This window comes from Bubalus kerabau, chromosome 1 (genome assembly GCF_029407905.1).
Source record: "Bubalus kerabau isolate K-KA32 ecotype Philippines breed swamp buffalo chromosome 1, PCC_UOA_SB_1v2, whole genome shotgun sequence".
NCBI classification, from domain to species: Eukaryota; Metazoa; Chordata; class Mammalia; order Artiodactyla; family Bovidae; genus Bubalus; species Bubalus kerabau.
In genome coordinates, this window is record NC_073624.1 from 192,923,588 (window position 1) to 192,949,086 (window position 25,499).

At 40.3% G+C, this 25,499-nt stretch overlaps 1 protein-coding gene and 1 long non-coding RNA gene across 2 annotated transcripts in view; one reads left to right on the top strand and one right to left on the bottom strand.

Moving 5' to 3' along the window:
* CHSY3 (chondroitin sulfate synthase 3) overlaps positions 1-3,563 on the bottom strand; it is a 291,006-nt gene extending 287,443 nt beyond the window's left edge. The window contains exon 1 of the mRNA XM_055548340.1: positions 2,380-3,563. Within this exon, the coding sequence (XP_055404315.1) occupies positions 2,380-3,181 (802 nt within the window). The 5' untranslated portion in view covers positions 3,182-3,563. The remainder of the gene's footprint in view (positions 1-2,379) is intronic.
* Positions 3,564-6,983: 3,420 nt separating this feature from the next.
* LOC129628811 (uncharacterized) lies at positions 6,984-10,960 on the top strand. The gene is made up of 3 exons (XR_008702910.1): positions 6,984-7,708; positions 9,138-9,188; positions 9,639-10,960. It is a non-coding gene; the product is annotated as an uncharacterized LOC129628811 (long non-coding RNA).
* The last annotated feature ends 14,539 nt before the right edge of the window (positions 10,961-25,499 follow it).

Sequence of the window (25,499 nt, forward strand, 5' to 3'; positions counted from 1 at the left end):
AAATACTAATTCATAAGTATTAAATTAAAATTAGATTGTATCAACCTTCTAGTCAATGAAAAACCTTAGTAAGTGTAACAGTCATTGGATTTTTTTAAAGCTTAAATAATTCTGAGAATAAAGACAGGCTTTTTAACATGTATGAAGTAGTGATAAAATTCCCAGAAACATAATATTAAATATCAATATTTAGCACTGATAGGAAGATCATTGACACCCAGTAATTATTTTTTCCTGATAATTTAGTTTACTGCTTCATCCTTAATTAAACTCAAGCCATAAACAACCCAAAAGATGTAGATGTTTGTGTGTACGTATGTTCATACATACGTACATATATATATATAGAGAGAGAGAGAGAGAGAGAAAGAGAGTCTGGGAGAGACTGAGAATATCAAACTTGTCTTAAAATATAACACTTTGGAACTTTGGAAAGCACCCTTTTGGAAAAAAATTAACATTTGTTAAAATTTATATATACAATTGGTTTGTAAGTTTATAAGCTCATCAAGAAAAACAATCTTAAAATAAGGTTCTGTAGCTAAAACAGTTCCAAAGCATTAGGAACTCTACAAAGTGATACACTGGAATAAGTAGTTGCCATCTTTATTTTCCCAATCAGCATTTCTACTATGATTTTTGATGAGCACAGAATCTGCAGTCATTATCTTGATCCTATGCCACGCCCCCTTGGAGCTCAATGAGTTTTAGCTATTATTGGGTTCTTGATACAAAATGCATTTCATTCTTAATAGAAATGGAAAGAATATGGCGTTTCAGTGTTCTGAAGGGCAGTCTTTCATTAAAAGATACGATATGGATGGTGTTAATGCATTTTGGAAATTGCAGAGTGTGGCAAACTTCTGCCAGGAAACCTTTGTGATTTTAATGAGGCACAAAAGACACGGGGACTGTAAGATAGTGGATCTATCAATTATAGATAAAGATATCTACATATACCGTAGATATATGAGACAGTAGGTTCACCAGGAATGCAATTTCTTTTAAATTTTTGTATCAAATTTTTCAGTTCTTTATTTTCATATCTAATTATCAATATTTTATCTGCCAACCAGCCCTAAAGATTGCATTCTTCTCAACCGAAACCCAAAAAATCTCTAGTTATTAACTCTACATTCAGTCCTTGTGCCAAAATGTGTCTGTTATTTGTTTGCTGAAAGAATTATGTAAATGGTGCTACCTGAATCAGGAGAAAACAATGAGGCTGCAAGTAGAGTGGGGTAAACTGAGTAAGGGCTGCCCCTCTTTGACCAAGAAGCTAGGAAATGTGGAAAGAAACACCTTCTTCAATACAAGCCTGCTACTTCCTTTGTGTACCTCTCTGCGAAGAACAGGGCTGGAAAGCTTTCCTCCTGCTCTAAGGAACATCCTTTCGCTGAGTTTAGCAATCTCTGGCCAGAGCCACTCACACTCAGGGTGAAGGACGGCGCCTCTTTTAAAACTGACAAAGTTTTGTCGTGCCAGGGCTGCGCGTGGTTTGGGGAAGGACATCCAGCCTCTGTTTAACGCCGCAACCACCGAGACGGACTGGAAGGGATCCACACTAGTGAGTGCTGGTACGGGCTGGAGCTCCTAGGGTCTGGATAATTCGCATGCAGCGTCCCTTTCCCCCCACCACTAATTCCTGTCAATACAGTCATCTCCTCTGGGGTTTACTGAGCTGTTGCCAAGGGGTAGGGAAAGGCTTGCTGCTCCACTGTGGTGGCTAAAGGAGCTGCCCGCTGGAGTGGTTGGGGTGCCCAAGGACTCCCACTGCGCGGCGGGTGGTGCGAAAGGGAAGGAAACGCACAGGAAAGGGTTTGGGACAACAAGGATGGTTCCTCGTTCTCACCAGTCCCGAAACTAAGCTAGATTTAGTTAAAACAAAAGGGCAGGGGAATAGCGAAGATCACCGATTGCCCGTCTGGCTCTCGCGGAATCCTCCATCCTTTTCTCCACGGAGGACACGCCCCTCTGGGCCAACGTGGGAAACTACCACCACCTGGCAGGTAGAATGGGAATAGCCTCAGGTTTAACCCTGAGGTCCCTTTCCTCACCTTCCTACGCGGTAAGGAGTAGCAGCAAGCGATGGGCGGAAACCAGAGCAGCAAGAGTGAGGAAGGCGGAAAAAAAAAAAAAAAAAAAAAAGCCAGGCAGGTCTGAGGAGGGTCCAGACCCGCAGCAGAGGAGGAGGAGCGGAGTTGGAATGGTGGGCGGAGGCGAGAGGTGGGGGCGACCGGCTGGGGGCTGCAGGAGCCGGAGCACGTGCAGGCAGAGAAGCAAGACAGGGGCTGGGCAGGGATCGGGGCTGGGCAGGGATTGGGGCTGGCTGCAGAGAAAGGAGGCGGGGAGGCGGGACAGCCGGCGCTGGGAGGTCACCTTTAATGTAGACATCGTCGTCGGCGCGCATGAACCACTCATACTTGTCCAGGTAGTGGTCGTGCATGTACTTGATCATCATGAAGGACTTTTTCTGGGGAGGGTAGGAGTCGTCCACCCCAGGCAGCGCGATGACAGGCAGGGGTGGCGGGGGCTGGCCAACTCCAGCGTTGGGGGGCTGCTGGCTGGAAAAGAACTCCACGCGGCCGGGAATGAAGCGCGCCCAAGTCCGCTGCGCTGCCAGCGCGCGGCTGCCCAGGTACTTCTGCGCGGTCATCACCCCCACGTACAGGAAATCGCGGGGTCGCGAGCTAGAGGCAGCGGCGCCCCCGTCCCCGCTGCCGTTGTGGCTACTCCCCGGCTGGCCGCTTCTCCGGTGCCCAGCCGCGCCCCCATCCTCTTCCTCTGGTTCCCCTTCAGCCACCGGGGCTCCGGGGAGCCCCGTCGCGCCTTCGGGCTCGCGTCCTCGCCGCCGCTGCTGCAGCGGAGGTGGCTGCTGCCAAGGGCTGCTCCGAAAACTGGTTACCCCGGGCGCTGCTTCAGGCAGCTGCGGCCCCCGGAGCTCCTGGCGCGCTGGGGGCGGCGACTGCCCTGGCCACTGCCGAGCATGAGGCTCAGGGAGCGGCTGCTGTGCGCCGGGGCCAGCGGCCGAGCGGCCGTAGTAGGAGCAAAGGCTGGAACCGCGTCTCTTCCTCTCGCTCAGCTCGGCCACTCTGGGGGCGATGAGCCAGGACGCAGCGGTGAAGCCCAGCACCAGCCCCAGTGCCACGCTCATCCACGGGCGACGGGAGCGCACGGCCATCGCGGCTGCCCGGGGCGCGGACGCTGGCTGAGTGGCCGCGGCGCTGCGCGCGGGTCTTGGTTCACACCCACCCCTCCTCCGCCTCCACGCCCCCAGCCCCGGCCGCTGCCGGCTGCCCAGGCTCCGACTCCTGATCGAGGTCGGAGCGCTCCCGGCGCCTAGCCGGCGGCGCGTTGCAGCTGCCCGCTGAGCTCCCCGCTCCGCTCTGGGTCCGGGTTCAGAGCGAGGGTCGGGAGTGAAACTTCTCCCGGCGGAGGCGGCGGCGGCGGCAGCGAGAGGAGCTGCAGGAGGACGAGGAGGTGGAGCGGCGGCGGCGGCGGCAACGCGTCCGCTCCTAGGCTGCCACCCTGTCACTGGCGCGCCTGGTCCCTCCCTCCTCTCTCCTTCCCGAACCCCCGCCCTCGCTCCCCACCCCCCCGCCACCAAGCTCCGGACTGGCCCGGAGGAGGAGCCACGAGCACCACCACTGCCAGCCGTGGGGAAGCGCGGGCCGCGGTTTTTCCCCGTTACCCGCCCGTGGACGCCCCCCGCCCGCGCCTCGGTCCAGAGCCGGCCTCCTCTCCGGAAGGAAAAGATCTCGGTCGGGCCGCCTCCAGCTTTCAGCGCCAACGCCCCCTCGTGCCTCCTCCCCGGGTCCTAGTTCGCCGTCCCATTTCCCGTCCCGTCCCGCCCCTCCGCCGGCCTCGCAACACACCCGCGTCCGGGGGCTCCGTCGCCCCCCTCCCAGCGCGTCGGCTCCACTGACCTCATCGGCTGAGCTCGGGTCCCAGATCCCCGGGTGAGCGCCCGCATCTCCCTCCCCACTCGTCTCCCCCGGCCCGCAGCCGGGTAAGTCCCGGCGTGACCCTTCCCCATTCTGCCCCGCCCAGGTCCGCCCAAGCTCCGGTCTTTGCATTTTTCGGTCCTTTTCTCTTTAGTCTCGCGGCTGCCACTTCGTGTCTACTCTCTCCTTATCCCGCTCACTGCTCAGGAAACCATCTGTCCCACCCTAGCACCTCTCCACCCAGCCTTACCAACTCGCCATTCCCTACCTGCATCCTTCACCACTTTCAAAGCTACTCCCCAGCCATGCACAGAAGCACCATTGTCACTCCTAAGAAAATCTTGGCTGCTAAGTCACTTCAGTCATGTCCGACTCTGTGCGACCCCATAAACGGCAGCCCACCAGGCTCACCCGTCCCTGGGATTCTCCAGGCAAGAACACTGGAGTGGGTTGCCATCTTGGAGGGACTAGAAATACCTATCCTGAAAGGCTAGGGGAGGTCACAGTGAGTGGGAGCTTAATCCCCAAAGACAATAAACATTCCATCTTCTCCACCTGTATAGTTGGGGCATGTGAGGCTGCCTAGTGGTCCACTCCTCAGCTCTGCTTTGGTTTCATGGCTAGAACTTATTTGCAGTCTTGGTAGAGACTAGCTGAGAGGGATTGGTAAATGATGGAGAAATGTGAACAAATAACAGAGCCATCACCCAGAAGATTGAAACTAAGAAAATACTTATCCCCCAACCCCAGAATTTAAAGTGAAAGTGAAATCGCTCAGTCGTGTCCGACTCTTTACGACCCCATGGACTGTAGCCTACCAGGTTCCTTCGTCCATGGGATTCTCTAGGCAAGAATACTGGAGTGGGTTGCCATTTCCTTCTCCAGGAGATCTTCCCGACCTAGGGACTGAACCCAAGTCTACCGCATTGTAGTCAGATGCTTTACTGTCTGAGCCACAGAAAATAGAATGTTTATTCGTGTCCATAAAGCATTTTCTTTACTAAGACAATGACAGAAAATGTTTTACGTCTCCAATTAGGGAGGTTAAATCTCCAGCAACAGAATCTCAAAAAAGGTTAACTTGTATTGGCCAAAATGGCTTAAAAGTTATATTATGAAGAAATCACCTGAAGAGAACTGACATTTGGAAGAAGGGAACATTTAAAAGCTTTCTCTCTAGAAATTGTGAATCTAACTACAGCCTGAGGTATATTTGGCATCCCAAGCCCTTTCCTCTTCTCCAATTTCAGTCTTCTGTTTAGTACATCAAACGCAAAGGGATGGTATTGAATGGCATTAGACATAGGGCTGGATCCAGCAAGGTGCTGGCAGCGTCCTTGGAACAGTAGGCCTGCCTGGAGCCCTTTGAGGGGTGGTTCTTTCCACACCAGTCACTGGCTGTGCAGGAGCACGTCTGACTAAATGTTTCATCTGCTGGACAACGAAGCTCCTTTTCCATGTCTAGGTCTTGCCCAGAAACACTTGGGAATACAGATTACCGAACTCTTTCTCGAAGTTTAATGTTAGACTACAAAACTAATCAAATAAACAGGCCCCTTCTGATTTAAAACTGCATCTTCCCAAGGTCATTTTAAGCTTTCTAAAGCAGTGCTGTTCAATAGAACTCTCTTACAATGGAATTTTCTTTATCTGTGCTGTCCAATAAGGCAGCCAAATGCCAATGAGCAGTTGGCTAAAATGGTTGGGCAAAGGAATTTTCAATTTTATTTATTATTAATATTGATTTAAGTAGCTCCATGTGACTAGGGGGTTGCCATGTTCGACAGCACATTTCAATAGGAAATTCATAATATTTAGTGTCCCCCTACCTGTGGTCCATTGTGAAGAACAAAGAGTGCACCAACACACCAGGATATCCAACTGGTCATCCTTCCACAGGATGCGGTTCATGTAGTTGATCTAAAAAAATCATTAATTCTCATCAGGCACAGATAAATTACTCATCAACTTTTACACTATTTTGGGATAAAGTGAGCTTCATTTATTCAATATCTATGTGTACAAAACTAAACATTAGACAAGGTGGGAGGCTCTAGACACGGAAATGTCACAAGGTACTCACTGCCACCTATCCGAAGTTTATAGTGCCATGAAGAAGACAGACATTAAATACCACAATACAAAATGAATTCCCGTGATGACAATTGATATGAAGGGAAAGTGTAGAGTACTCAAAGGGTATTGACAAGATCATCTAATTCAGTCTGGGAGCCAGAAAATTCATTTTTAGATACTGAAATAAAATGAAAAAAATGGAAATGATGTTCCATACTGGCTAAGTGACCTTGGGAAAGTTATTTAAATTATCTGAGCTTCAGATTTCTCATCTGAATGTAAGTACATTTCTGTGGGGATTTATTAAGATATTATATGTAAATACTTAGCACAGTGTCTAGTTCATTTAGGCACTCAGGAAATGTTTGTTCTCATTTTCTAACCCTTCATAGTAAAATCTCTTCAATATCACCTTGCTTATTTTTAATGATATTCCACTTTTTATTTAACAAATATTTATTTATTGTCTATAATAAGCTAGACACTATTCTAAAGAAACAGCAAACAAAACAGTCAAAGCCCTTGAATTCATGGGGATTATATTCTACTTGGCCACCTCATGTGAAGAGTTGACTCATTGGAAAAGACTCTGATGCTGGGAGGGATTGGGGGCAGGAGGAGAAGGGGATGACAGAGACAGAGGATGAGATGGCTAGATGGCATCACCGACTCGATGGACGTGAGTGTGAGTGAGCTCCAGGAGATGGTGATGGACAGGGAGGCCTGGCGTGCTGCAATTCATGGGGTCACAAAGAGTCGGACACGACTGAGCAGCTGAACTGAATTGAACTGAAGGAGAGATTGCACACACACACACCCCTCTACATATAATATGCCAGGTGATAATTATTTTGAAAAAAATATAGTGGATGTGCACTGTGTCAGATGAGGCCTTTTTAAATGTATTGATCAGAGAAGTTCTTTCTGATAAGTTTAGCAGAGAACAAAAGTGAGGAAACCAACTATAAGTATATCCCAGAGAAGACTGTCCAGGAAGACAGAATAGTCAACACAAAGGCCTGAGATAGACATGGTAAATTTTAGAACAGCAAAGAGATCAATATAAGTTGAAAATGGAAGGGAGTTGGTGACTTGCTAATTACTTAAGCTAGTGTCGTTCAGTAGAATTATAATGTGAGCTATAAACACAATTAAATTTTTCGTGTAGCTACAATTTTTAAAAGTGAAATTCTAATAACACATTTCATTCAACTTAATATATACAATATATTATCATGGCAACAAGTAATCAGTATTAAATTTTTACTGTGAAAATTTACATTAGTTTTTAACCAGTTCTGTTTTCCAAATCTATTATATTTCTTACACTTAGAGCACATATCAGTTCAAGCTAACTACATTTCCAATGTTCAGTAGATACAGGTAACTAGTTCTACTATATTGGACAGTGTATATTCTGAGCCTGGAAGACATTTGAAAAGAATTTCTTTTATTCTGAGTGACAGTGAAGGTGTTAAGTGGTGATTTGGTTTTTATTTATGTCTTTCAAGACCACTGTAGGTCTCATGGGGAAAAAAACAGAGGGGAAACAAAAGTAGACTCAGGGAAAGCATTTAAAACATTGTTGAAATCACCCCATGACTTTGAAACAGAAGAAAAAGAGTGTTCTTTCCTTCTTTCCATCGTGTCTGCACCTCTTCCTCATTTGTAACAAGTAGAAGGACTGGGTAAGTTTGTTATATGAGTTTAATTTCATATTTATTGAGATTCCTCTAGCTATTTATTTGTTATTTCCCAAAGTCAGTGAAGTAATTTTCTCATACTCACTTTAATTTTGAAGATACATGATTTTTAGGGTAGATAATTTTCTGGGAAATATCTACCAAGGACTAAGTTTTTTATTAAAAAATAAAGTAATACATTCTAGGAATAATTTAAGAAAAAAATTTATTTGGATAAGCAGGGTGAAAAGTGACAGCTTTGTATAGAAACTTATCACTGAAGACAAATAAACATAATAAATGCATATTAAAATATAGCCAGATCGGAAGAAAGAATACAGAAATGTAGGTCAATGTACAATATTTCTGGCTAAAAATGTCTGATAGGATTACTATTCTGATTTAAAGAATAATGTTTCAATATATACACCTGTGAATCACCTGATTAGAAATCCCTATGAAGCACTCCAATAGTAGATTTTGAAAAAATAATAACAGAAATTTCATAAATAGTTTACAGGCAAAAGGTACAAAACAGATTCTCTGTTTTCTCCAAATCCTTTAACAGTTTCAAGCATGTCCATATTTGCCTATTGTAACACATGAATCATTTGCCTCCTTCTCCAAGCTGAAGCTGTTAGGACCTCAGGGACCATCTGGATTCACACTGAAGCAGAATTCTCACAGGAGTGTGTCACTGGCTTTGGAACGACACTATGTCAACCACCCTGAAACCAAGTCTGGTACACTTAGAGCCCTTCAGCAGACTGTTCTGAAGGTTTTAGTTGATTGGAAAGAATTAGTGAGAACTTTAAAATCACAGACAAATGTCCAAGTGAATTTAAAAGGAGGATGCCATCCAGCCATCTCATCCTCTGACACCCTCTTCTCCTTCTGTCTCAATCTTTTTGAAGTAGGTGTCAGACCATGGACAGTATAGTCCATGGTGTCGCAAAGAGTTGGACACGACTCAGCAACTTTCACTTTCAGAGGCTGAGATGGCTGGATGGCATCACTGAGGCAATCAACATGAACTTGGGCAAACTTCCAGAGATGGTGAGGGACAGTCCATGGGGTCACAAAGAGTTGGACACAACTGAGCAACTGAACAGCAACATAGTCTGATCAGTTAAGAAAGTTAAATATTTAAATACATGGTTCAATACATGCTTCTGTTACAAGGTGTAAGCAAAGACACCTTGATTTAGTACTTTACTGTGATATTTAGAATGTTATCATTTTTTTCCTGACAGATCAAGACTAAGCTGATTTCATTTGCATGAAGCAATTCTGGCATCTAGTGGTTAATAATCATAATGTAATTCAGTTTATTTCTAAGGGACAGATTGTGTTGTAAAATAGTATTAACATCGCCAATGAAGATTATAAACATAGAGCCGTAGTAAGATAACCATTTATATTTTTATTTCCTCAGAAATCAGCACGTAAGGGGATGATAGAAGCTCATATACTGAAACATGAAAAGGTAATCTTTTAGAGAACATTATAAAACTGTAAGTTTTAAAGCTACTATTGATGTGCATTTAGCTAATCAACATGAAAATGTTATAGTTAATTTTTTTATACTGACAATACTTAATGCTACTGAGGAATTATTAATTTATTTTTTGTGTATGATAAATGGTATTGTGACTATTATGTTTTTTAAGAGAAGTTCTTAGTTTTCAGAAATATATACTGAGGTGTTTATAGATTTACTAGTATGATGTCTGGAATTCAAATAATATCAGATTGAGGGTGGTGCTAAGTGGATGGCCGTGTGGAGGGCGATGGAGCAAGAAGGGACTGAATAACCAAGTATTGATGATTACTGGGACTGGGTGATTATCTCTGGGTAGATTTGATATTCTCCATAATAAAAAGTTTAAAGAAAACATTTTAAGATCAGCATACATTCAGTTTTTATTTCCTAAAGTTTTATCTAAGACATGATGCACCTGTTCGAATCATCAATGTACTCTGAAAAGAAGACAATGAAACTACGGCTGTCACTTATGAAGGGATTAAGAGGTGACCATTTCAGAATTAACACTTGCCTATCTTCAATCCCTCCTGGGCCCGAATGACAGTCTCTTAGACATAAGCAAAACATCCAATCAAGCTTTTACAAATTAAGAAGCACTGTTTGTGATGTGAGGATTTGTTTTTTTTTTTTTTCCTGTAGTTGTCTATGATTAGGCAGTAAGCTTCAAGATCTTCAGAGAGTTTCTAATCACCAATCTGAATTTATTCTAAAAAGATTTTTTATTTTAATTTTCTCCTTTAGCTACTCTCCTAAAATACTAATAAACTTCAACTTAAAATTTACTGTCTTAAAAAGTTAAAATGTACATGCCATCTTTCCTCTGGTTTAATTTTCAAACTCAGTTAATTACTTGGTTTCTTTTCCTGTCCTACAGATCACTGCTGTTGAAAAGAAATATAATATGATCCACATATGCAATTAAAACTTCTCTAGAACCCACATTTTAAAGAGTAAAAACAGGTGAAGTTAATCTAAAGAATGCACTTTATTTTACCCACTATATCCAGTTCTATTAAGTTTTAAAGCTCATTTTTTGAATAGTAAAAAGACAAATGGATTTCAAAACATTTACAGGATTTATTGTGCTACTTTCTTAAGTATTGACATATAAATATTCATACTGATCAATACAAATATGATACATATGTATGTATGCAAATACAGGTATATACAGTGAATATATATATAATATTTTTCTTTATAGCCACACTATCATTATGGAATAAATGTAAGAGGAGAGATTAGGGGATCTTGTCTTTTTTCTCATGAATATTTTTATTAAATTTCAGGATATTTTATAAGAAACAAGAAAAGTTAGATATCACCTTTTCCAACCCATTGTATAGTATCTTGAATGAGTGAGTTTATAAAAAGTACAGTTTATAATTTAATTTAAGGCTATTGTATCCAGTAGTGGATTTTAGAAGTCCATAGTGAGTAAATAAATGACACAAGTCTTTCAATAGTCTTGAAGTCTGGTTTGATAGATTTCAATAAAGTATCAGCATGGGGAGGGCAGAGCTTTTATTTTCTGGCACTTTCTGTGATTTTTATTTGGTTTGGAAAATATATTTATGTTCATTAAATATTCATCTTAACATATAATAGGTTTGTTATTTATATACCAGTTAAAATTGTAATAATTTCTAATTTTTAGCTTATCATATGACAAATATTTGGGATCCTGATTAAATTTTAAGATGGTAAAGGGATCCCAAGAACAAAATACTTGAGAACATTGGTTTTGGTCTAAGGAAATTCCTTCATTTATCATTTTCTCCTGAAAATAGCACAATTTTTTTGAGAGAGGAATAATTGAGTTAGAATGTCTTGTTCCTGTCCTGATGGAACATTGACTTTAATAGTTTGCAGTGACATGAGAGTGACTAGGATTCTGCAATTCTGAAACTTAGACATGTTTACAAGTATGTTACTGTTTCCGTGATTTTCAAGTCATACCTACTGCATTCTAGGAATCCGGTAGTTTAACTTGTGTGTGTGTGTGTGTGTGTGTGTGTGTGTGTGTGTGTGTGTGTATGAGTGCTTTGCTGCTATTAGAAGGGAATAGCAGGAATGAATCTTCTGAGACAGAGTTTAAATCATTCAGACATTTTTGATGTTGGTTTGTATCTAGTAACAAATTAGTATCTTCAAGAAATTTAGGAGTATAGTCTTCCTCTCTATAAAAACAAACCACATTGAAACATATAAAATATCATGTATGAAATGAGTTGCCAGTCCAGGTTCGATGCACGATACTGGATGCTTGGGGCTGGTGCACTGGGAAGACCCAGAGGGATGGAATGGGGAGGGAGGTGGGAGGAGGGTTCAGGATGGGGAACATATGTATACCTGTGGCGGATTCATTTTGATATTTGGCAAAACTAATACAGTTATGTAAAGTTTAAAAATAAAATAAAATTAAAAATATAAAAAAAAATAAAAAAATAAAAAAATATTTTATGTATATATATGTAAAAAAAAAACAAAAAACCACAGGGAAATACATTATTCTAAGGCTCCAGCCATTTTGTAATATTGGGCCAAAAGAAGAATGTCTCAGGAAATTAATTATAGAGCTGAAGAATCATAATATTTAGTGAAGAAGGGAGAGGATAGCATTGCCATACCAATAAAACTGAAGGGGCAACTATTTGTCTTTTGAAGCCACTTGGAGCTCTAGGAATAGACGGAATGTGAAATCTAAATAAAATTGTGTGAACTAATTGAAAAAGGTAAACTGGCTCTTGTAAATAAAATAAGTGATCACAATTTGGAGACTGCTATACGACTATTGTTCAAGATGCAAAATATGAGTGTGTGTGTGTTGGGGGCGGGGAGTGGATGATGATACTTTCATTCCCTGGGCCCCTGCAGCCTTAGTTCTGAATCTTATTGGGCAGAAAGAGGACTAGAAGGAGAGCCTTAGTAAGAGAGGAATAAGAGCAAATTCTAGCCTCATAGCTAAGTGATTTCTCAGCAGTGCTTTCTGTTTTCATCTCCCAACTGGGCACAAAAAGATTCAAAAGGAGACATGGCTGAGGCACACCCAAGAAATGAGTGAGGGGTGGAGCAGTACATTTTTAAGACCTTTGGTAGAGTTATGCTCACCACACCCTCCATACCACACCACACATTTTTTTTTCCAGACTGCACTTCCCATGTCTACCTTTACAGAAAGCAGAACAGAAATAGCAACAGATTCATCTGAACTAGATTAAAATTAAATTTAGGTTTTAGTATTAGCACAGAATTGGAACTCCAGGATGTGACAGAGCCATCAGATCAAAACTTCTTATAGATGTTTAGAACCCAACTGGCCTGACACTTTATGAGTAATGAAAACCTTGGCACTTAGGTTGCTGTTTCTTAAAGTGAGACACTCAGAACTCCTGTGAGTATTTCTAATATTTTATTGTGCATAACTAGTAAGTCTGGATTTCTTCTGATTTGGAATCACTGAGCGTGGAAGAATCCACATTTATAAAAAGACATCAGAGCAATTCTTAAACATGTTGAAATTTGTAATCTACTGTTCTACTCTTCCTTGATAATTGGGATAATTCAAAGTCCTAAGAACACCCATTAAATAAATTAACATAAAAAACAAAACCGCTATATACTTCTACTGACATTTACCAGCTTCAAAAAAGAGTGGACAGATAGCTAAAATTTTAGGTTCCCCAACCTCAAATGATATTAATAGAAGAACCCTCATTCACCTGCTGATTGCAAATTATGTCTATAAACATTTGTCTATGCCTTGGTTTGGGTTCCTCCAGAAGAAGATTCAGAAGAATTTGGGAGCATGTAGTTTATTTGAAAGTGATTCCAGGGAATAATGGGAGGAGAGTGGAGACGTGGATTAAAAAAAAAATAGTAAGGGAAGGAATCCAGTAAAGGGTGAATTCTGAGGTCTGTTACTATTGAAGCTAGCTGGCGTTTAATCCCCCTTGGGAAACTTATAGTCAGTACAGACCATGGCATCAGGCTTATCCCTCAGAAGAAGGAAGTAGCTGACTGCATTTCCACTTTCACTCTGTCAGTCATTGATTATGGGCAGTACCTGCGTGACACCAGTTCATTTTATAAGTCTCTCTGTCTTCTGTATCTTCTCTGAATTGGTAAATTGGTATTAGGATCTAGAGAACTGCCAGGTGCAAGTTCAACTTTTCTTTTTGAGAAAAGTCCTTAATAGATGATACTGTGTTCGTTCAGTTGTAAAGAACTTTCAGTAGTTCTTCCAGTAGTTGTTTCGGTCACTACGTTGTATCCGACTCTTTTGTGACCCCGTGGACTGTAGCCCACCAGGCTCCTCTGTCCTTGGGATTTCCCAGGCAAGAATGCTGGAATGGGTTGCCATTTCCTTCTCCAGGGAATCCTCCCAACCCAGAGATCAAATCTACATCTCCCATTGGCAGGTGGATTGTTTACCACGGAGCCATCAGGGAAGCTCAAACAAAACTAATCAACGACACCACACTGTGTTCTTTCAGTAGGAAGCACACAATATCTGTCTCTGTTTCTGATGTGCCATTGGTAATGAATTCACTGGGATAATGAAGTTGCTCCATCATGTCCGACTCTTTGCAACCCCATGGACTGTAGCCTCCCAGGCTCCTCCATCCATGGGATTTTCCAGGCAAGAGTACTGGAGTGGGGTGCCCTTTCCTTCTCCAGGGGATCTTCCCGACTCAGGGATTGAACCCAGGTCTCCCTCATTGCAGACGGACGCTTTACCCTCTAAGCCACCAGGGAACTAATGAATTCCTAGGTTCATTAATTCATTAGAAGTTGCAATGGATAATAGTTCTAACCCTACCATTGCCTCACTCTTTATTAACTGGAATATCCTTATGAAAACTTAAAATCTGCATGGGTAAAGTCAGCATCAATGCTTCTTTTATCTTTTCATTTTGATGATCCAGAGATTTTTTTTCAGTAAAGATGTTTATATTCAGTTCCTCAGAAGACTTGGCTAGGTGAAATTAATTAAAATAATCCAAAATCAGAAGTTTTGTTGCTATCAGAAGTAATCTCATTTTCTGCTATTTAATCCTCAATCATTATCACTAATATTCTAATCTACAAATCAAGACTTAAAGCTGTGACCGTGAGAAGAATAAAATGCTATATTTTCCTATTCTTACTTTTCTATGCATCAAGTTGCATTTGTAGAGCTTCTAAAATTTGGAAGCTGGCTTGAATGTAAGGTGGGAAGTATTCATTTATTTATTTCCTAGCCATCTGGAATTTCTGGTTTATTGTTTATAAAATTATATATGAATTATAGGAAATTTTTCTTTGCATGGCTTCACAAGTGAATTCTATCAAACATTTAGAGAAGAGTTAATACCTATTCTCCTGAAACTATTCCAAAAGATTGCAGAGGAAGGAATACCCCCAAACTGATTCTATGAGGGCACCATCACCCTGATATCAAAACCAGATAATGACACCACAAAAAAAGAAAATTATAGGCCAATATCCATAATGAACATAGATGCAAAAATACTTAACAAAATACTAGCAAACTAAATCCAGCAATACTTTAAAAGAACTGTACACCATAAACAGGTGGGATTTATCCATGGATGCAAGGATTTTTCAACATCATCAAATCAATCTGTGTGATACACCACATCAACAAATTGAAGAATAAAAACTGTATGACCATCTCAATAGATACAGAAAAAGCTTTTGACAAAGTTCAATACCCATTTATGATCAAAACTCTCCAGAATGTAGGCACAGAAAGAACATACATACCAATGAAAAGCTGAAAGCATATCCTATGAGATCAGGAGCAAGACAAGCATGTCCACTCTTGCCACTTTTATTATTAAACATAGTTTTAGAAGTTCTAGCAATGGTAATCAGAAAAGAATATGAAATAAAAGAAATCCATATTGGAAAAGAAGACGTAAAGCTGTCCCTGTTTGCAAATGATATAATATTATACATAGAAAATCTGAAAGAGATCACCAGAAAACTACTAGAGCTCATCAATGAGTTCAGTAAAGTTGAAGGATACATTTTATGGGCAAACAATGAAAGGTCAGAAAGAGAAATTAAGGAAAGAATCCCATTTACCATTGCATCAAAAATAATAAAATATCTAGGAATAAACCTCCCTAAAGAAGGAAGATGACCTGTATTCTGAAAACTATAAGATGCTGATGAAAGTAATCAAAGATGATACAAATAGATGGCAAGATTTACCATATTCTTTCTTGGATTGGGAGAATCAATATTGTCAAAATGACTATATTACCCAAGACAATCTACAGATTAAATGTTATCCCTGTCAAATTAACAATGGCATTTTTCACAGAACTAGAAGAAACAAATCTTAAAATATGTATGGAGACAAAAAAGACCCCAAATAAACAAAGCAATCTTGGAAAAGAAAGATGGAGCTGGGAGAATCAGCACCCCTGACTTCAGACTAAATACAAAGCTACAGTCATCAAAACAGTATGGTACTGGCACCAAGCAGAAATATAAATTAATGGAACAAGACAGAGAGCCCAGAAATAAACTCACCCAACTATAATCATAAAATTTATGACAAACGAGGCAAGACTACACAATATTGGAAAGATAGCCTCTATAACAAATGGTGCTGGGAAAACTTGACAGCTACATGTAAAAAAATTAAATTAGAACATTCTTTAATACTATACACAAAAATTACCTAAAAATGGATTAAAGACCTAAATTTTATACCAGATACTATAAAACTCTTAGAAGAAAACATAGGCAAAACACTTTTTGCCTTAAATTGCAGCAATATCTTTTGCAATCCATCTCCTAGAGCAATGTAAATAAAACAAAAATCAATAAATGAGAATTAATTAAACTTAAAAGCTTTGGCACAGCAAAGAAAACCATAAACAAAACTATAAGACAACCCCAAGAGCATGAGAAAATATTTGCAAATGATGCAACTGACAAGGGATTAATCTCCAAAATTTACAAACAACTCATGTGTCTCAGTATTAAAAAAAAAAAAAAGGGGGGCATAAAATGGGCAGAAGATCTAAATAGACATTTCACCAAAGGAGACATACAGATGGCTAAGAAGCACATGAAAAGATGTTCAACATAGCTAATTGGTAGAAAATGCAAATAAAAACTACAATAAGGTGTCACCTCACACCAATCAGAATGGGTATCATCAAGAAGTCTACAAGTAATAAATGCTGGAGAAGGTGTGGAAAAAAGGGAACCCTCCTGCACTGTTGGTGGGAATGTTGATTGGTACAGACACTATGGAGAAAAGCATGGAGGTTCCTTAAGAGACTGAAAACAGAACTATTATATGATTCAGCAATCCCAATCCTGGGCATATATCCAGAGGAAAACATGACTCAAAAGGATGTATGCACCCCAATGTTCATTTAGTACTATTTACAATAGCCAAGACATGGAAGCAACCTAACTGTCCATCAACAGATGAATGGATAAAGAAAATGTGGCACATATATACAGTGGACTACTACTCAGCCATTAGCAAGAAATAATGCCATTTAGCAATGTGAATGGATCTAGATATTATTACACTAAGTGATGTGAGACAGACAAAGACAAATATCAAATGATATCACTTATATGCAGAAGATTTAAGAAATGATACAAATGAACTTATTTACAAGACAGAAACAGAATCACAAACTTAGAGAAGGAACTTAATGGTTACTTGGACAGAAGAGTGGAGAGGAAGGATAGATTGAGAGTTTGGGATTGATATGTACACACTGCTATATTTAAAATATATAACCAACAAGAACCTACTGTATAGCACAGGGAACTCTGCTCAATATTCTGTAATAACTAAATGGGAAAGGAATTTGAAAGAGAATAAATATATAACTGAATCACTTTGCTGTACACCTGAAACTAACCCAACATTGTTAATCAACTATACTCCAATATTTGAAAAAAAAACAAAAACAGTTTAGTTGGGGGTGAATATCATAAATACAAAAATCTTCTAAACATGGTTCTTTTATACAGTAAGTGTTTATGCAGTTATTTACTATGTGGTTTTGGCTTCATATGTAGCTCAGGGTCTTTTACTATTTGTATTTCAGTTTCTTTTATTCTTACATTTTCATTAACAATCAAGCAATGTTAGATATCAAGAGATTTAAATTCATGCTCCTCTCGACATGACTGAACCTTCCAAAGGAAGTCCAATTCTGCTAAGCATTTCCTCTCCTATAAAATGAAGGTATATGCATGCCAAGTACGTGTTGCCAATTTATTTCAGAAAGCCTACCAGTGAAGTGAGCTACCCCTTGGAGACTTTTGATATTGTCTCATGAAAAATTTCATGAATTTACAATGACCTAATATTTATCCATAAGTGACAGAAACTAAACATTGAAGATGGTGAGGGGAGGGGGAATTGGATGAAAGTGGTCAAAAGATACAAATTTCCAATTGTAAGATAAATAAGTGCTAAGGATATAGAGTACAATATGATGACTATACAGCTAACCCTGCTGTATGATCTGTGTGAAAATTAAGAGTAGATACCAAGAGTTCTTATCACAAGAAAAAAAATGTATCTATATAAGATGATGAAGGTTTACTAAACTTACTGTAATAATTATTTCACAATATGTAACTTAATCATTATGCTATACACCCTAAACATAGTCACTGCTGCATTATATCCAAAACTGGAGGGAAGAAAACTAAAAAAGTAAATTAAATAAAATGAGGGGTATTGGGCTAGAGCACAATTTGGTAAACTGTGGCCTACATGCCACATCCAATCCACTACTTATTTTTTGGTGGTATCTGAGAATTTTTTATGTATTAAAATGGTTTTCACTTAAAAATTGTTATTTTTAAACATTATGCAAGTATCTATATAGTATCCTGAATTCTGCCTTTTGGTTTACAAGTTTAACTCTTGGGCTATAGCAATGATTTTCAAACCATTTTCAGCAGCAGAAATTTTTAAAAAGAGGAAAAAAAATCTAACTCCTTTGATTAAAATAAATAAATGTGTATTTAAATTGCATAAAAATTTTAAATGCTTACTAAAAAATTCAAACAGGAACAATGAGGTTGCTTTGATGAAGAGATAGACTAAAGAAGGAACAACAATTTTGACATTGAGGACTATAGATGACAATTACAGTCAGCACAGATTCAACCTACAATTTATTCCTGCGTATTTTTTGTTGGATGATTTCAAAAATAAAATCCTGTTTCAAGAAGATAAATGGTTATAAATAGTAGCAATTTTTTAACAGCTCACCTTGGCAATCTAAGGGCACTCTGAAATTAAACTAATCCACATTTTAAAAGAGAAGTAGAAAATTTTGATTTTACCTATGACATAAAAAAAAACCCTCATAATCAAAATATAGCAATCAGACATGAAGCACCAACAATTTGGAAAAAGATATAAAATTGTCTGTATATTTTAACTCTTTGCACCACGACAGCTGTGCTGAGGAGCAGGCACAGAGCAGAGTGCATTCTACAGTCTGATGTAAATGGACAGAAGCAAGCTGGGATTGTAAAGAATGTGGTGAAGACTGCAGGCTTCTTGTTCCAGTGTTCCTCAGCACAGTGGTCAAACATGTGCACAAATATGACAGTTGAAGTTACATTCAAAAGCTCAAGCAGAAACAAGGTGACTTGAAATCTCAAGGAAGTTAAACTTAATTTAAATAGAAGCTACATTTCAAGAGATGAGATTAGGAACTAAGCTGAAAATTGGGTTGAGAAGAAATTACTTTCGAAAATCTCTTATTTGCCCATAAAGTAGATTATACCCTGTCTTGCATATAGAGCCCCATGAGGTATATTTTTCACCACTCAAGTTTGAGCACTGCTGAACTAGACTAGGAAAAAGAATACTTTTAAATGTGTGGGTACTCTGCCTTTAAGGAAAATGATCAAACATTTGCAGTTATTAAAAGGTGGGTGGAGAATGCTAAGATGCCCCTTGCCTTCAGGGTTTAACTGCTATTGATGTACCTTAAGAGCACAGCAGGTTGTTGTGTGGACCAAGTGAGTTAAACAAGATGAACACTGCAAGATTATGGTCTGGAACATAGGAAATTCTTAATAAAATTTTATTTTATTATGAGCCCAGAAATAAACCCATGCACCTATGGGTACCTTATTTTTGACAAAGGAGGCAAGAATATAGAATGGGGCAAAGAAAGCCTCTTCAATAAATGGTGCTGGGAAAACTGGACATCTACATGTAAAAGAATGAAATTAGAACACTGCCTAACACCATACACAAAGATAAACTCAAAATGGATTAAAGACCTAAATGTAAGGCCAGAAACTATACAACTCTTGGAGGAAAACATAGGCAGAACACTCGATGTCATAAATCAAAGCAAGATCCTCTATGACCCACCTCCTAGAGTAATGGAAACAAAAACAAAAGTAAACAACTGGGACCTGATTAAACTTAAAAGCTTTTGCACAGCAAAGGAAACTATAAGCAAGGTGAAAAGACAAACCTCAGAAGGGGAGAAAATAATAGCAAATGAAACAACTGACAAAGGATTAATTTCCAAAATATACAAGCAGCTCATACAACTCAATAGCAGAAAAAAAACCAACCCAATCAAAAAGTGGGGAAAAGACCTAAACAGACATTTCTCCAAAGAAGACATACAGATGGCTAACAAACACATGAAAAGGTGCTCAACATTGCTCATTATTAGCGAAATGCAAATCAAAACGATAGTGAGATACATCCTCACACCAGTCAGAATGGCCCTCATCAAAAAGTCTACAAACAATTAAAAAAAAGTTATTAAAAAAAATTCTACAAACAATAAATGCTGGAAAGGGTGTGGAGAAAGGGAACACCCTTGCACTGTTGATGGGAAAATAAATTGATATAGCCACTATGGAAGATGGTATGGAGATTCCTTAAAAAACTAGGAATAAAATCACCATATGACCCAGCAATCCCACTCCTAGGCCTATATCATGAGGAAACCAAAATTGAAAGAGACACGGGTATCCATTGTTCCTTGCAGCAGTATTTACAACAGCTAGAAAATGGAACCAACCTAGATGTCCATCCACAGATGAATGGATAAAGAAGTTGTGGTGTATATACACCATGGAATAGTCAGTCCAGTTCAGTTCAGTCGCTCAGTCGAGTCTGACTCTTTGCGACACCATGAATCCCAGCACACCAGGCCTCCCTGTCCATCACCAACTAACTCCCAGAGTTCACCTAAACTCATGTGCATCAAGTCGGTGATGCCACCCATCCATCTCATCCTCTGTTATCTGCTTCTCCTCCTGCCCCCAATCCCTCCCAGCATCGGGGTCTTTTCCAATGAGTCAACTCTTCGCATGAGGTGGCCAAAGTATTGGAGGTTCAGCTTTAGCATCAGTCCTTCCAATGAACACCTAGGACTGATCTCCTTTAGAATGGACTGGTTGGATCTCCTTGCAGTCCAAGAAACTCTCAAGAGTCTTCTCCAACACCACAGTTCAAAAGCATCAATTCTTCGGTGCTCAGCTTTCTTCACAGTCCAACTTTCAAAACCATAGCCTTGACTAGATGGACATTTGTTGGCAAAGTAATGTCTCTGCTTTTGAATATGCTATCTAGGTTGGTCATAACTTTCCTTTCAAGGAGTAAGCGTCTTTTAATTTCATGGCTGCAATCACCATCTGCAGTGATTTTGGAGCCCCAAAAAATAAAGTCTGACACTGTTTCCACTGTTTCCCCATCTATTTCCCATGAAGTGATGGGACCAGATGCCATGATCTTCGTTTTCTGAATGTTGAGCTTTAAGCCAACTTTTTCACTCTCCTCTTTCACTTTCATCAAGAGGCTTTTTAGTTCCTCTTCACTTTCTTCCATAAGGGTGGTGTCATCTGCATATCTGAGGTTATTGAGATTTCTCCCGGCAATCTTGATTCTAGCTTGTGCTTCTTCCAGTCCAGCATTTCTTACGATGTACTCTGCATACAAGTTAAATAAGCAGGGTGACAATGTACAGCCTTGATGTACTCCTTTTCCTATTTGGAACCAGTCTGTTGTTCCATGTCCAGTTCTAAGTGTTGCTTCCTGACCTGCATACAGGTTTCTCAAGAGGCAGGTCAGGTGCTCTGGTATTCCCATCTCTTTCAGAATTTTCCACAGTTTATTGTGGTCCACACAGTCAAAGGTTTTGGCATAGTCAATAAAGCAGAAATAGATGTTTTTCTGAAACTCTCCTGCTTTTTTCGAGATCCAGCGGATGTTGGCAATATGAACTCTGGTTCCTCTGCCTTTTCTAAAACCAGCTTGATCATCTGGAAGTTCATGGTTCACATACTGCTGAAGCCTGGCTTGGAGAATTTTGACCATTACTTTACTAGCATGTGAGAAAGTAAGGCTAAAAATTCTCCAAGCCAGGCTTCAGCAATACATGAACCGTGAACTTCCTGATGTTCAAGCTGGTTTTAGAAAAGGCAGAGGAACCAGAGTTCATATTGCCAACATCTGCTGGATCATGTAAAAAGCAAGAGAGTTCCAGAAAAACATCTATTTCTGCTTTATTGACTATGCCAAAGCCTTTGACTGTGTGGATCACAGGAAACTGTGGAAAATTCTGAAAGAGATGGGAATACCAGAGCACCTGACCTGCCTCTTGAGAAACCTGTATGCAGGTCAGGAAGCAACACTTAGAACTGGACATGGAACAACAGACTGGTTCCAAATAGGAAAAGGAGTACGTCAAGGCTGTATATTGTCACCCTGCTTATTTAACTTGTATGCAGAGTACATCATGAGAAACGCTGGACTGGAAGAAACACAAGCTAGAATCAAGATTGCCGGGAGAAATCTCAATAACCTCAGATATGCAGATGACACCACCCTTATGGCAGAAAGTGAAGAGGAACTAAAAAGCCTCTTGATGAAAGTGAGAGAGGAGAGTGAAAAAGTTGGCTTAAAGCTCAACATTCAGAAAACGAAGATCATGGCATCTGGTCCCATCACTTCATGGGAAATAGATGGGGAAACAGTGGAAACAGTGTCAGACTTTATTTTTTGGGGCTCCAAAATCACTGCAGATGGTGATTGCAGCCATGAAATTAAAAGACGCTTACTCCTTGGAAGGAAAGTTATGACCAACCTAGACAGCATATTCAAAAGCAGAGACATTACTTTGCCAACAAAGGTCCATCTAGTCAAGGCTATGGTTTTTCCTGTGGTCATGTATGGATGTGAGAGTTGGACTGTGAAGAAGGCTGAGTGCCGAAGAATTGATGCTTTTGAACTGTGGTGTTGGAGAAGACTCTTGAGAGTCCCTTGGACTGCAAGGAGATCCAACCAGTCCATTCTGAAGGAGATCAGCCCTGGGATTTCATTGGAAGGAATGATGCTAAAGCTGAAACTCCAATACTTTGGCCACCTCATGCAAAGAGTTGACTCATTGGAAGAGACTCTGATGCCGGGAGGGATTGGGGGCAGGAGGAGAAGGGGATGACAGAGGATGAGATGGCTGGATGGTATCACTGACTCGATGGACATGAGTCTGAATGAACTCCAGGAGTTGGTGATAGACAGGGAGTCCTGGCGTGCTGCGATTCATGGGGTCGAAAAGAGTCGGACACGACTGAGCAACTGAAGTGAACTGAACTTACTAGCGTGTGATATAAGTGCAATTGTGTGGTAGTTTGAGCATTCTTTGGCATTGCCTTTTTTTGGGATTGGAATGAAAACTGACCTTTTCCAGTCCTGTGGCCACTGCTGAGTTTTCCAAATCTGCTGGCATATTGAGTGCAGCACTTTCACAGCATCATCTTTCAGGATTTGAAATAGTTCAACTGGAATTCCATCACCTCCACTAGCTTTTTTTGTAGTGATGCTTCCTAAGGTCCACTTGACTTCACGTTCCATGATGTCTGGCTCTAGGTGAGTAATCACACCATTGTGATTGTCTGGGTCGTGAAGCTCTTTTTTGTACAGTTCTGCTGTGTGTTCTTGCCACCTCTTCTTAATATCTTCTGCTTGTTAGGTCCATACCATATCTTTTGTTTATCTAGCCCATCTTTGCATGAAATATTCCCTTGGTATCTCTAATTTTCTTGAAGAGATCACTAGTCTTTCCTATTCTGTTGTTTTCCTCTATCTCTTTGCATTGATCGCTGAGTGAGGCTTTCTTATCTCTCCTTGCTATTCTTTGGAACTCTGCATTCAAATGGGTATATCTTTCCTTTTCTCCTTTGCTTTTCACTTCCCTTCTTTTCACAGATATTTGTAAGGCCTCCTCAGACAGCCATTTTACTTTTTTGCATTTCTTTTCCATGGGGATGGTCTTGATCCCTGTCTCCTGTACAATGTCACAAACCTCCGTCCATAGTTCATCAGGCACTCTGTCTATCAGATCTAGTCCCTTAAATCTATTTGTCACTTCCACTGTGTAATCATAAGGGATTTGATTTAGGTCATACCTGAATTGTGTAGTGGTTTTCCCTACTTTCTTCAATTTAAGTCTGAATTTGGCAATAAGGCATTCATGATCTGAGCCACAGTCAGCTCCCGGTCTTGTTTTTGCTGACTGTATAGAGCTTCTCCATCTTTGGCTGCAAAGAATATAATCAATCTGATTTCGGTGTTGACCATCTGGTGATTTCCATGTGTAGAGTCTTCTCTTGTGTTGTTGGAAGAGGGTGTTTTCTGTGACCAGTGCATTTTCTTGGCAAAACTCTATTAGCCTTTGCCCTGCTTCATTCTGTATTCCAAGGCCAAATTTGCCTGTTACCTCAGGTGTTTCTTGACTTCCTACTTTTGCATTCCAGTCCCCTATAATGAAAAGGACATCTTTTTTGGGTGTTAGTTCTAAAAGGTCTTGTAGGTCTTCATAGAACCGTTCAACTTCAGCTTCTTCAGCATCACTGGTTGGGGCATAGGCTTGGATTACCGTGATATTGAATGGTTTGCCTTGGAAATGAACAGAGATCATTCTGTCGTTTTTGAGATTGCATGCAAGTACTGCATTTCAGACTTTTTTTAACCATGATGGCTACTCCATTTCTTCTAAGGAATTCCTGCCCACAGTAGTAGATATAATGGTCATCTGAGTTAAATTCACCCATTCCAATCCATTTTAGTTTGCTGATTTCTAGAACATCGACGTTCACTCTTGCCATCTCCTGTTTGACCACTTCCAATTTGCCTTGATTCATGGACCTGACATTCCAGGTTCCTATGCAATATTGCTCTTTACAGCATCGGACCTTGCTTCTATCACCAGTCGCATCCACAACTGGGTATTGTTTTTGCTTTGGTTTCATCCCTTCATTCTTTCTGGAGTTATTTCTCCACTGATCTCCAGTAGCATATTGGGCCCCTACCGACCCAGGGAGTTCCTCTTTCAGTATCCTATCATTTTGCCTTTTCATACAGTTCAAGGGGTTCTCAAGGCAAGAAAACTGAAGTAGTTTGCCATTCCCTTCTCCAGTGGACCACATTCTGTCAGACCTCTCCACCATGACCCGCCCGTCTTGGGTGGCCCCACAGGGCATGGCTTAGTTTCACTGAGTTAGACAAGGCTGTGGTCCATGTGATCAGATTGGCTAGTTTTCTGTGATTATGGTTTCAGTGTATCTGCCCTCTGATGCCTCTCGCAACACCTACCATCTTACTTGGGCTTCTCTTACCTTGGACGTGGGGTATCTCTTCACGGCTGCTCCAGCAAAGCGCAGCCACTGCAAGGAACACATTTGAGTCAGTTCTAATGAGGTGGATGAACCTAGAACCTATTATACAGAGTGAAGTGAATCAGAAAGATAAATACTGCATTCTAACACATATATACAGAATCTAGAAAAATGGTACTGAAGAATTTATTTACAGGGCAACAATGGAGAAACAGACATAGAGAATAGACTTATGGACATGGGGAGAGGGGAGGAGAGAGTGAGATGTATGGAAAGAATCACCTGGAAACTCACATTACCCTATGTAAAATAGACAGCCAACGGGAATTTTCTGTATGGCTCAGGAAACTCAAACGGGGGCTCTGTATCAACCTAGAGGGGTGGGCTGGGGAGGGAAATGGGAGAGAGTTTCAAAAAGGAGGGAATATATGTATACCTATGGCTGATGCATGTTGAGGTTTGACAAAAATCAGCAAAACTCTGTAAAGCAATTATCCTTCAATAAAAAATAAAATTTTAAAAATATTTTATTATGATTCTTTATATATTCTTTAAATACATATTTTAAGCAAATGATAAAATATTTCT